This window comes from Haplochromis burtoni, unplaced genomic scaffold, assembly GCF_018398535.1.
Source record: "Haplochromis burtoni strain Fernald_Lab_line unplaced genomic scaffold, NCSU_Asbu1 Contig_10, whole genome shotgun sequence".
Lineage (NCBI taxonomy): Eukaryota > Metazoa > Chordata > Actinopteri > Cichliformes > Cichlidae > Haplochromis > Haplochromis burtoni.
In genome coordinates this window covers 3,287,381-3,300,106 of record NW_024582371.1, presented here as the reverse complement: position 1 = coordinate 3,300,106, position 12,726 = coordinate 3,287,381, and the positions used below count along the sequence as shown (strand labels likewise).

Genomic DNA, 12,726 nt, shown 5'->3' with positions numbered 1-12,726 from the left:
TGAGTGTCATGTCACAGGACTCAAGCCCCCTTGTGTCCAGAGCAAGAATTACAAGTGACAGGAAACTGTGAAAAAGACGATTTCTTTCTTTTATTTTGGCTTCACATACAGGAAATCATTATTATTATTACATATGCCACAAAGCATTAGTCGTTTCCCCCTCTACTGATCAGTCTAACATACATGCACAAGTGGGAGTGCTTATCGAGTGACTGTGGATATGGAAACAGGCTGTTACAATACATGATGCAAACTATATTTACAAAGTGCAGAAACAAAGGGGGTATTATGCTTTAAGCTTTACCAGTTTGAGTCAATAAAAACATACCGCAGGGCTCCTGCTTTCCTGAATTGTATCACAAAATAAACCACATAATAGACAAGCAGACAAAACACAAAGGACGACTACATGGTTACATATTTATGCTCGGGAAAGATTTGGTTTCATTAAATTTTTTTTGTTCTAAAATGTATATGCATGTAGAAAATGTCACACAAACAAACATATTCATGTCTTAGAACAGAGTAAGAGAACATGTCACAATTCAGAGGAATACATCAGGGTTACTGAGGTCTGAACCACTAACTATACTGACTGGTGTCATTTCATGTGCATGCACCTCTGCCACACTGGAGCAACATATTTGTGATTCAGCTGTTTATTAGGAAAGGATGATGAGAATGCCAATCACTGTACAATGAAAACTTAGAACCACTGTAAATGATAAAACAAACAACTTTTTCTCCCAGCATACATGAAATGCCACAATTCCTTCTAGTCCTCTTCTTCATGCAACCAAATGTTTTTCAAACACTGGGGAAGCAGCTGCAGAATTTATCTCTGTAGTTTCATCCACTTTATTGCTACCGTGCTCACAAAGTTCTCTTTTCTCCATCATGGTGTATGGAAAAGATGAAACATCACAGCTAGTGAAGTCCAGCTTCTTGGGAGCACTGCAGTTGCTAAAGTCCAGCTTGCTGGTGCCGTCACATCCGAATTCTAGCTTCTTGAGGCGAGTGAGGCTCTTGATGCTGCCAGGCGGTCTCCCAGGGCTCACCTTATATCCTGCAGCTTTGGTGGTTCCAAGGGGCCTACCTGGGCTTGTCTTGAAACCGGCTGCTCTAGTTGTCCCAAGTGGACGCCCAGTACTTGTACGGTACCCAGCTGACTTTGTGGTCCCCGATGGCCTCCCTCTCCGCCCTGACTTCGCTGTGCCCTTCTTTTTCTTAGAGCCCTCAGGCCCTAGAGCTTCACCGGCTCTGATTCTCACAGCCTGTGGCTGGAAGTCATTCTGGGTGTCTTGTAACTGGCATGCCATGGCTTTGTGCATGCCCTGTGGCAAAGGGGCAAGGCCGGCGAGGGACAGCTGCAAACCAGGGTTTGTCGGAGAGGGGTAGAATTTGTTGGACTGTGTACTACATAAATCAAAGTGGCTGCCTGGATGACAGTCCTCTGTTAGTGCACTCATGCAATAGTCACTGCTGCTGGTGGTCACTTGGTGCATCATTTTCTGTTGGGGTACATAGAAATACATGAGCTAGAAAAGCCACGTGTTTTACTGACAATCCAGTTTTTAGTAGCTGACTTCTAGTGGCTCAAACAGGCCTTTTTAGCACTGCAACACAAAACAAACAAAGATAAGTGATGTCCGAAATAAACATGTTCAAACAGAGTCATAGTTTGCAAAAATGCACGGCATGCATAACAATATATTTAAATGATTACTGGATTACTAGATCGCCGAACTACTCAAAGAGCGAAAGATGAACAGTTCGTACCTCATTTGTTGGTGGACGTTGGAGTGGAAAGGGTTAATTTCGACTCGTCTACGCTTCCTCTCCCTGACGGCCACAACATCTTTGTGAAGGCACTGCACAAACTACGCCCTGGCGTCTGCGAGTGTTGTCTCGAAGCGGGTCTGCTGCATATTTCAACGCTCAGTTAATCCTCTACGCAGAGGTTTGGATGAGAGTGGCAGCCATTTTCACCCAGAAAAAAAAAAGAAAAGGAAAAAAAAATTTAACCAGCAGACAACTGCGCATGCGCAATAAAAGCGTTCAAGAAACGTAGGGACTGATCCGTGTGACGTAATGGGTTTCTGTAGAATCGGAAAAGTATCAAAAATGTATCTAGTAGTGAAGCATGGAACTGTGGTAGCCATGGAACCATAATTGTATCAACAGCACAGCGGTAACTATGTAACTGACACACTGTCTTGAACCAACTGTACATTTATTAAAATGTAGTAATGACAATGTATCAACTAATCTGGCCATGAGATCACTGGTCAGTATAATGGAAGCTGTGCATATGTGCTTTACAAAGACAACAAACATCAGCAATCAATTTTTTTTAGTTTTTATTAACATTTTAAGCACAAACACTGGATTTATAGGGCAACAACAGTGCTGGAACAGGTCAAAATCTACAATTTTTAAAGTTTCCCCTTCGCCAATGGTCGTCTTTGCAAAATTAAGTCCACAGGACTAAGTTTCCTTGATGAGCTTGGTCAGCTTCTGGATCTTTGTTTTGGTGGACATGTCCACATACTTGTCTCCAATGCTGACGATCATGCCCCCCAGGATGGAAGGATCCGACTGTGAAGAGACAGGTCGATTGTTAGCCAACACATATGAACACGAGACTTCCCCTTACAAGACAATGATTTCTTGTTTCACAAGTTTCCATTTTTTTTTTATTGGTTTTTTTTTTTTTTTGGGGGGGGGGGGATTAAAATAGTGGATTGAGCCGCGTTTAAAATCTCTTTGATATACAATTAAAGGCTTTTGCAGAGGACACAATGGACATTGGTTGTTAATCTATGAACATTTTAGCTTGTCAACATCTCAGCCTTGCGGGGAAAAAAGATGTTAGATGCTTTTCCATTTCCTGGAATTCACTATTTAAATGTTCATCTTACAGCCAATCATAATACAAACTCCTCTAGTTGATTATGTACATTTTTAAATTCGTATTTCTTTAATGCAAGTTTCCAGAAAATATTTGCTTCACTATGTAAATTATACAAATTGTTACATTTGTGTGCTTAAACATTATCTCACCAGTCTGAGATAAGACATGTTATGCAAGAAAATTAACTCCACATCTTAGAATTGACTAATGCACAAAAAGAGTTTTCCCCTGAAGATAAAAATTCATCAGCAAGATGGTTATGTACAGATTTCTGGGACTGTGCATTAGAGTTGTACCTTTGTTTCCAGCTTGATAGTCTCACCCTTCTGAAGAAAGCCTTTAAGAGCTACTTTCAGCTCAGAGAGATTAGCTTCATCCAAAGGCTGCAATGGATAAACATTCATTATGAAGGTACAATATGTCTAAATCAATAATACTGCAATTGATAAAATAAATGATATATACAGCAGCAAATATTGCTTAAGTGATGTGACCCGTTTTCAGTATCTGAAAAAAATAATGTATGAACATATCTTGCATATACACCCATTTCATACCTGCGCAGTAGTGACGGAGCAGATCACCTCTCCACGGTGTGCACTCATCATCTTGCTGAAAGCGTTAATAACATCCCCAGTTAAAGTGAGACGACCATTGTCAGCCAAAACATCTAAAGAGGGAGAAAAAAAAAAGACAATACATGTTTGAGCAAGATTCTCCACTTTTCTATCTGCTCAGAGCAAAGTGTAGCTTTTGTATTACATCAGTTTAAAGTAAACAGTGTGGGATTTTGCCAAGTTCTTCCTAGTAACACTCATTTACCCCTAATCAAATCAAAGTTTACATCTATAGCACATCAACACAACTCAGGCTACGTCCACACTAGCCCGGATAGATATGAAAACGGCGTTTTCGTCTATAAACGCTCCGCAGCCACACTAGCGTCTTCAGTCGTTTTCACAGAGTTGTGTGTCCACGTTGAAACGGCCAAAAACGCTTAAGTTCCAGTCCTGCGCATGCGCAAAAGCAAGTGAGGATTAAAGAATTTGAAGAAAAGCTATCTGGAGCATGTACAAACTGATATTAATCTTTTTTAGGGCTGTCAAAATTGAGAGCAATCAAAACAACTGCTGTATAATGCCCTCCGCTATCTTTGTTTAATTGGTCACATGACTGCATCACATGACTAAAATGCATCATCATTTTAGAAAGTCTGCGTTTTCGAATGTCCACACTGCGACGGGACAGCTCCGTTTTGAAATGTATGCGTTTTCCCTTGGGAAAGCGCCGTCCCAGTGTGGACGGGAGGACAAAACAGAGAAAAAGCATTTTCAAATGAAAACGCATTAGTGTGGACGTAGCCTCAATTGAATAAGTGCTGTACAGGCTATGCAACATAGACATAATAGTCACAAAATCAACAACAAACATACACCAAAATACACAATACAACCATAAACCTTGATTAAAGGAGGAAAAAAATAATCAAACTGTGATATAAGTAAATAGGAATACAGAATAAAATTTGCACAATAAAAACCTGGGAAAACCTGCTCAACTTAGACTGTAAACCAGTGAGAATAACCAGTTTCTTTTTCATCAGCGTTTTAAAATGATGGAGCGTCTGGGCAGCTCTTATGTGAAAAGGTAGATTGTTTCACAGATTAGGAGCTGCACCTGAAAAGGTTCTGTTGCCTCTTCTCTTTTAAGCCTGGATCTAGGAATGTTCAAGAGCACCTGGTCCGTAGACCCCATAAAACACAGCTTGTGAATGTGGTCCAAACCTTATGGCTGTTGTGTCAAAGTATTTTCATATACATGTTATTTTCTTATAATCAACATACTTCTAGCTGCTCTGTTTTTTCTCCAAGGGGGTTGCAACAGCAGATCTGTAATATGCAACTGAATTAATGTACGAATGAGGATTGTAGTAAGGAAGCCTTGTTAGAGTGTTCAAATAGGGTCGAATAGAGCTATGCAAAGAAAACACCCTTTAGGCTTCAGACCGATACTAAGCTTAACAAGATGGCTTTCTTTATGTTTTGATCAGAAAGAGGTTCCTAAACAATATTCAAACCAAATATGCCCAATTGGGCATTAAGAATAATGAACCATGTGAAATCTCAAGGACCTGCATGTATAAGTGCTGCAACCATCACACGACTACTTGCAACAGCATGTTCCTTACTTTGCGACCTTGGTAACATCATATCTGGAACGTGCTAGTCGACTGTTGTCTTTGAAAATGTAACAAAACTAGGTTCAAATGTATTGCATGTGTACACACCACACCACAAACACACACGATTAATGACACAGGGGTCCCAGCAGTAACACGGGTCTGTGATCACTCACTGATGAGGTTGACAGTGATGGGTGAAACCTTGGCCTTTGCAAGGGCATCGTTGAAGGTCTTCTGCTTGAGGCTGCGCTTCACATGAGGATTCATTACAACACTGTTCATTTTAGGGTCCTTTATCAGGGCCTGAAAAATAATGTAACAGCAAAAAAAAAAAAAAAGTAAGTAAGTATTAGACGAAAGGTAGATGGTACCGAAACTGCTTGGATTATCAATATTTAATAATCAGGTCACTAATCTCATCATTAATTAAAAACCAAACAAACAATATATTTAAACATCCTGCAATGTTATTTAAATATATCACAGTAATATGCACATAACCCTGTGATCAAATATTAAGTAAAGCATCATTTTCATCATTCAGTGGCAGCAACATTAAAAATAGTTTCCTTTTTTGTTGACTTACAGACACTTTTCCCAGCTCCTGCTCCACTTGGTCCAGTTTGTTCTGCTTACTGGCAGCTGAGAACAGAGCAGTGGCATAACGGCCCTCCACTCCATACACCTGGATGGGAGGCTACAAGGACATTTACAGGGATAAGGTACCTTAACACCCTGTCACAAATTACTGAAGAAGGTTATTGCACTGCACGTCACTCACCCTAACCAGTTTGGCTGCAGGTCTGATCACAGACGTGCTGAACTGGCGTGCCTGCAAAATAATATTTGTATGAAAATTAAAGCCTGAGCTGGTGAATTATTAGCCCGCTTTGCACCGTTTACGTTTAACTCAGTTAGCTGGTTGGCTAACACGTTAGCAGTCATTCAAGTGAAATGCCTCGTGTGAATTCTTTTTGAAAGTTCAGCGCTCATTTCTGCTCAGCATAATTAATAAAACTCACCAAAGAAGTTTTGGAAGATATGAAAACAAAACTGAGCCCTATTATAAAGGTTAAAATTTAAAAGAGATAACTGAATGTCATACCTGCTGTCCTAGCATGAATGCTGCCATTTTCTCCTACAGCTGTCCAGAGTAGAACGACCGACTGCGCATGTGTGCTTTAGAGGAAGGCGTCTTGCTGTGGGTAATGTAGTTCTTCCGGTGCAGTTCATCGTGAATAAGAGTCCCCAAAACAAGAAGCTGTTACGGAATTAAACAAGTTTGTTTTATTTTGTTTGTTTATATTATGTGTAGTAATTAATATTTTAAGCTATAGTAAATGTATATACCATCGAGGAAGTCTTTTTTGAGTATTAGGTGAAATATAGCATTCTCTTAAGATTAAAGTAGGCAATAGCAAACAACAAAATACTTGTTTCGGATATGTCTGGTCACATTAACAGGCTAAAACCAGAGACTGTACATTAAAGATGGACAAAGCCACCATAGAACCACCCACTTTGTCTACCTCTAAAAACAGCTGCATTAGATTGTTGAAAACAACATGATGTTTATTTTATAAATTATGGTTGGGAGTATATGGACATTGACTGACATTTGGAAACAACCTCAAGTGGTCATTTAATAAACTGCAGTTGTTTCACTGCTTCACTTTTTTTGCCCCAGATTTAGCTGCGTGACTAAAGGAAGAGGAAATTACTTAGAAAGTCTAACAACTAACTGGAACACAAAAACAGTGAGACAGGGAGCTGCTAGTTTTACATTTTAAAGCATACTTTGTGAGTTTAGTTATTTCTCATTAATTAGTGAATGCATTATATGAGTCCTATGAAGCTATTTTAATTTTAACATTTAAACAAGTTGACTCTATATGCTAAAATGCTGCATGGATAATTCCTTTTGTGTCCCGCTACCTTCTTGCTTTTCTTTTAAGAAAGACTAAAAAAGCAGTTTATTCATTTTTGTTTTTCTGGTTAAAATGTAAAATATTTAGTACCGGGGGAAAAGTATGGAGTCACCCCTCATTTATTTATGTTTTTCTCCAAAGAAGCCAGACTTGTAAACTTCTTATTAAGTTTTAAAACATTGTTGAACAGTAGTTCTCCAGGCTAACTGGAGGACTTTGAAAGTTTTTCTTTGTACATTGGCTGCTTTTTCGCTCATTTTCAGTCCTTGACTTGAATCTGGACATTTTCTGAAGAAGCAAGATGTTTGTTAAGGTAGTTAAGAAATAAAAATATGAATCATTCAAGCATAAAAAGGCACCTAACTCAAGGAATGAACCAGTGTTGTGTCTAAACATAACAGAGAACTTACCAGAGAACCAATTTTAAATTGTGTGTTTAGCCAAAGTTAACACAGTTTGATAGAGTTAAAATAGCATTTTTGCACCAATTAGGTGATTACCAAAAAAGCATATCTTGGGATGGTGTCCTTAAAAATCTAAGGAAACCAGACAAGTGGAAGACAAAAAGAAGTGGGAAGCTTAATAAACTATCTACCTGATCTGACACCTGACTGGAGAGATGCATCTAGTCCTATATACATACTGTTCACTGAAGCCTCACGACCCTCAGACCCTCACGGCCCCCCTCTTGGACCCCCTGCAGTTTGCATACAGAGCCAACAGGTCTGTAGATGACGCCATCAACATGGCCCTACACTTCATCCTGCAGCATCTGGACTCCCCAGGAACCTACGCCAGGATCCTGTTTGTGGACTTCAGCTCTGCCTTCAACACCATCCTTCCAGACCATCTCCGAGGCAAGCTTTCCCAGATGAATGTGCCTGATCCCATCTGCCGGTGGATCACTGACTTCCTGACGGACAGGAAGCAGCATGTGAGGCTGGGAAAGAATGTCTCGGACTCCCGGACCATCAGCACCGGCTCCCCTCAGGGCTGTGTTCTTTCTCCTCTGCTCTTCTCCCTGTACACCAACTGCTGCACCTCCACCCACCAGTCTGTCAAGCTAATCAAGTTTGCAGATGACACCACCGTTATTGGACTCATCTCGGACGGGGATGAGTCTGCCTACAGGAGGGAGGTTGAACGTCTGGTGTCCTGGTGCAGCCACAACAACCCAGGACCTGAAGTGGGAGCCCACCATCACCTCCGTCATTAAGAAAGCCCAGCAGAGGATGTACTTCCTGAGGCAGCTGAAGAAATTCAACCTGCCAACACGGACGATGATGCAATTCTACACTGCAATCATCGAGTCCATCCTCACCTCCTCCATCACCGTGTGGTACGCTGGAGCCACTATCAGGGACAAACAGAGACTGCAGCGTGTTGTGCGCTCTGCTGAGAAGGTGATTGGCTGCAGACTCCCATCTCTGCAGGACCTGTACACCTCCAGGACACTGGGGCGTGCAGCTCGGATCTCAGCTGACCCTTCTCACCCTGGACACAGTCTGTTTGACCTGCTCCCCTCAGGCAGGAGGCTCCGGTCCATTCGCACCAGAACCTCTCGCCATAAGAACAGTTTCTTCCCCTCTGCTGTTGGACACATGAACAATAACCGTATGACTGTTCCCACCACTAACACATGACCCTACGCTGTGTTCACTGCATCATTCCATGTTTGGCACTGATCACCACCTGCACTCATGTATATATCATGTATATATCTATCTACTTAGCACTTTTAATTCTTATTCTTATTTTTATTTTCATGTCTATTTTAGCGTAATTTATGACAGTATGTTTGCACTGAAGCACCGCAGCAATTTCCTAATGTTGTAAACCTGCTCAACATTTGGCAATAAAACCCTTTCTGATTCTGATTCTGAAATGATTTCATTAGAAGGATGGCTGTCAAGTAGCCATTCTTCAGTAAGGGATACAGGGAAAAGGGATGAGCTATGTCACATTATACAAGAACTGGATTGAAACTCGGTGGCAACAGGTCTGATTGAGTGATGAATCCAAATCTGAAACTTTTGGTTCAAATCAGTATGTACAGAGGAGGTCAGAGAGAGAGGTTCAACAGTGAGTGTCTACAGCCATCTCTAAAACTATGGAGGCTCTTCTACGGTTTAGAGGTGTATTTCAGCCCGTGTTTCTTATCTTTGACAAAACTGATGGAGTTATGAATGCAGAAAAGTACCTTCAGATTTTGATCCACAATGCAATAACATCTGGAAAGCAGCTGACTGGCAACAACTTAATTTTTCAACATGACAATGATCCAAAACACTTTTTGCACATTTCAATAAATCACTGCATGTTTTTGACATGGTGGTTTGCGCAGTTATTTGACGGGAGCAGGGGCAGACCTACTGTGGTGGCATGGGGTGGAAGTTACCACCATAAAATAATCTCTTGCAATAACAATGTTGTTTATTAAAATAAAATAGCATTACCACTTTGAGCCTAGCTACAATGAACATTGAATATACATTATAAAACTGAATATATGGCATAGTGTTATCCCCTCCCCACCAATTAAAAATGAACGTAAGAATGAAGGTGAGTTTTATTAACCCTCTCAGGTCGATGGATGTGCAGGCGTGTCCAAATCACATGACTGATTAAAGATGACAGAGCAACAAGACGCAGCCACGCTGAGTCTCCATTTCAACTTGTGTTGAAATTGAATGGACTTCAAACTATATGTGTTGATAGGCCACAGAAAACCAGGGTCATCACATGTGATGCTTTTTTCTGAATACTACATTTAGTGCAGGAGGAAATGGTAAAAACTGTGATTTCTAAGAACACCGCTTGCAAGCATTATCTGTTTGCAAGCAAAACACAAAAAACAAGACAAAAATGCAACCCCTTTCCTGTTGTGCATCAATGCACCAATGTACCATGTTGACCAATCAGCATTCGGTTGATTAGGAACAGGGAACAGGTTTTGGGACTAACAGTGGCAAGAGAGAGTGAGTGAGAGAGAGACAGTAATATCCATAGCGAGCTTTGAGATGTGAGAGATTTGTGACATTTGGCATGTTTGGTGTGTAGTTTTGCTTTGTGTGTAAAACAATGAGGGCACTAGTGAATGCGACAGAGGCCACCAAAGGTAGACTGCAACGTGTCTCCAGCTGGATGTGCTCCTCTGTCTTGTGCTGGAAACAAAGCATTTTTTGGAGTAGCACAAATAATTTGTCACATCTTATTGTGATACCCTATTGTTCTTTAATTTTAGTTTTAGTAGTGGTTTTAAACTTTTGTACAAAAATGGCTCAGCCATTGGCTGCATTTTGGGGTATTTTTTTTGCAAACTTTACTGTCTGCAAAAACCCCCAAAATGTTTTCCTACTTGGATTCTATGGGGTTTTTGTGTCATTTTAAATCAGTTGTGTTAATACAGTATGTTAAAATGAAAAAATAACTTTACATTTATTTAGACATGCGAGATTGTGCCGAAAAGCATGATACCAAACAAGGCAAGATAAACAGTTGAAATATAGAGGTAAAATCACAAATAATAAAAAACGACTAATTATACCCTGGACCCCAGAGGGTTAACCCAGTAAATTTTTGGTAAAAGAAAAAACAAACAAACAAGTCTTCATGGCAGTGGGGATTTCTGACATCTTGTATAAATTAAAGCATATAAGATTTTGATTATTTAATAAAAAGAGTGTGAAAAGTTAAACTTGTATTTCTAACTGATCCACCTCATTTTGTGTAGCTTCTGGATTTTATACTTATGCTTAGTTATTATATATGCTATACAGTGCATAAAATCAAAATAAAAATTTTTATGTAACTGAAATATGGGCTAAAGAAAGTCACAGACTATGTTTATATGAAATGTGCATACTTATAGCATTTGACGTATTATAACCATAAATAACACATACAGAATGTAACACCTGCACACAGGGGCGTTCGTGGCCTGTTTGGTGCCCTGGGCGAGCACTCCCTCAGCAAGAGTATGCAAATGGTCAACAAACAGCCATTATAATTCATCATACACTGACAATAGCAGACAAATCAACAATACACCTCTCCCAATTAATGGCTAATTAATATTATGCTAAACACAGTCCAAAACATTCAATAAGCAGTGTTGGGTAAGTTACTTTAAATTAGTAACTTAGTTACATTACTAGTTACTTCTATCAAAAGTAACTCAGTTACTTCAAGTTACTCGTTACTTTCAGAGTAACTAGTTACTAGGGAAAGTAACTTTGGTTTTACTCAGAATTCTCTTGTTAATGTGTTGCTTCCGTAACTGGATACCCAGCAAGATTGCCAGTCTTCTAGCTTGCTTACTTGCCACAAGTGCACTGTGCCACCTACCAATAGAAAGGAAAAAATAATGTGCACATTTCCATGAGAGAAATCCCACGCCTGGACCGTCGTTGACCGCCGCATGATTCTAGCCTGCTTTTTACATCCAACACAAAAACTGCAGTCGTGGTGCTTTCGATTGTACTCAGAACTCGGAAATTCTGCCTTCTGAATAGGAAGATGTAGGTAACACCAGACTGCAGATGAGCTGCATACAGGGCTGGACTGGGACAAAAAAAAATCGTCCCGGGGAATATTATAGGAAAAATCATAAAGCCTTTGAATGAAAACAAACGCTGTTGTGACAGTGATGTTCACTGTTCTGATGGTATATATGTATCAATCTATCAATTGTTTGTTGTAAGACTCAGATAATTATTTTTTTAAAAGTGAGACATTTTAAATGAGAATAAGAAAGTATTTCCTTGTGCCCCCCTTTCCCTTTTAATGCCCTACATGGACCCCTGGCAACACTTTGCTAGACCCGCCCCTGCACAGTTACCAGCTGTCAGCTACTTAGAAAAGGATCCTGGTGTTATTTGTCTCTCAGAAACAGTTCATAACTTCCCTTCAACTCATTCATGTCACCTAAAAGGTAAACCTGTTTCTCCATCACAGCTCTGATGATTCAGTAAGGACATCTCCTGGTTTCATCTTCATGTTTCCCTCTCACCAGATAACCAAACCATATCATGACCAGCAGCTTTACAGCTGTGGCTCCAGCAAACATCAGCTGATACTAGAAATTAATATTAAATAAATTCTAACAACAGCTGATCAAGCTTAAACGTGCTGCTGTTGTTTAGCGCGACATCCGCTGGTTTCCTCTTTCTGGCGCAAAGTGGGCGATAAACAAACAAGAGAGCCGATCAGCTGATCATTGATCAGTTTCATGATTGAAGTAGAAACAGGAGAGGGAGGGGAGAGAATGAGAGAAGAAGAGGCAGCTGTGCAGCAAAGACACAGAATAACTCCAGCTTTGTGTCTTTTTCATTGTAGCTGAAGTCCGGGACAAACTGTTCCTTTTCACCTCAATAAGAAACGCGTAATATTTTCTCTGAATACGAGACGATTCCGTTTTTTAAGGAACGGTTGGCAGCTCTAATAATTAACCTTATGAACAAAATAAAGTTCAACATCAGTAACATAGCACCCACCCAGCTGTATAGAAACTCCATCATGCTAGCTAGCACGCAGTACGAAAATAAACTCCACCTAAACTTGGTTTATATGTGACTCAGATGGACTGCAGGTCATAACTTCTTACCTGAAGTTCAGTTCACCTGACACTCTCGGACCAGCGGCCACTTCGGGTCTCTCCTCTTGCGTCCCTTTTCCTTCATCCACCTGCTGGCCTCCCCCAC

The 12,726-nt window shown here is 40.4% G+C and overlaps 2 protein-coding genes across 3 annotated transcripts; both read right to left on the bottom strand.

The window, feature by feature from the left end:
- Positions 1-66: 66 nt before the first annotated feature.
- si:ch1073-44g3.1 (UPF0461 protein C5orf24 homolog) lies at positions 67-2,045 on the bottom strand. 2 transcript variants are annotated; one of them, XM_042212953.1, is made up of 2 exons: positions 1,780-2,045; positions 67-1,511 (listed from the first exon to the last, which is right to left on the bottom strand). In XM_042212953.1, the coding sequence occupies exon 2, from the start codon at positions 1,506-1,508 to the stop codon at positions 789-791; it is 720 nt and encodes a 239-aa protein (XP_042068887.1). In that variant the 5' UTR covers positions 1,509-1,511; positions 1,780-2,045; the 3' UTR covers positions 67-788. The 2 variants fall into 2 exon arrangements, with proteins under 2 accessions (XP_042068887.1, XP_042068885.1); XM_042212951.1 differs by having other exon boundaries at positions 67-1,616; positions 1,780-2,021.
- Positions 2,046-2,343: 298 nt separating this feature from the next.
- On the bottom strand, positions 2,344-6,317 carry atp5po (ATP synthase peripheral stalk subunit OSCP). Its single transcript, XM_005921204.3, has 7 exons — positions 6,202-6,317; positions 5,878-5,928; positions 5,683-5,793; positions 5,270-5,399; positions 3,472-3,584; positions 3,211-3,297; positions 2,344-2,598 (listed from the first exon to the last, which is right to left on the bottom strand). Exons 1-7 carry the CDS (start codon positions 6,226-6,228, stop codon positions 2,488-2,490), a joined length of 630 nt encoding a protein of 209 aa, XP_005921266.1. The 5' UTR covers positions 6,229-6,317; the 3' UTR covers positions 2,344-2,487.
- Positions 6,318-12,726: the final 6,409 nt, after the last annotated feature.

Excerpts from the sequence above, each read along its gene's own strand:
- si:ch1073-44g3.1 (XM_042212951.1), bottom strand. The coding sequence starts at position 1,535 with ATGTATTTCTATGTACCCCAACAGAAAATGATGCACCAAGTGACCACC.
- atp5po (XM_005921204.3), bottom strand. The coding sequence starts at position 6,228 with ATGGCAGCATTCATGCTAGGACAGCAG. Across the intron at positions 5,929-6,201 it reads CATTCATGCTAGGACAGCAG|GCACGCCAGTTCAGCACGTC; the intron begins GTATGACATTCA and ends ATTATTTTGCAG. Across the intron at positions 2,599-3,210 it reads CTATCAAGCTGGAAACAAAG|TCGGATCCTTCCATCCTGGG; the intron begins GTACAACTCTAA and ends GTCTCTTCACAG.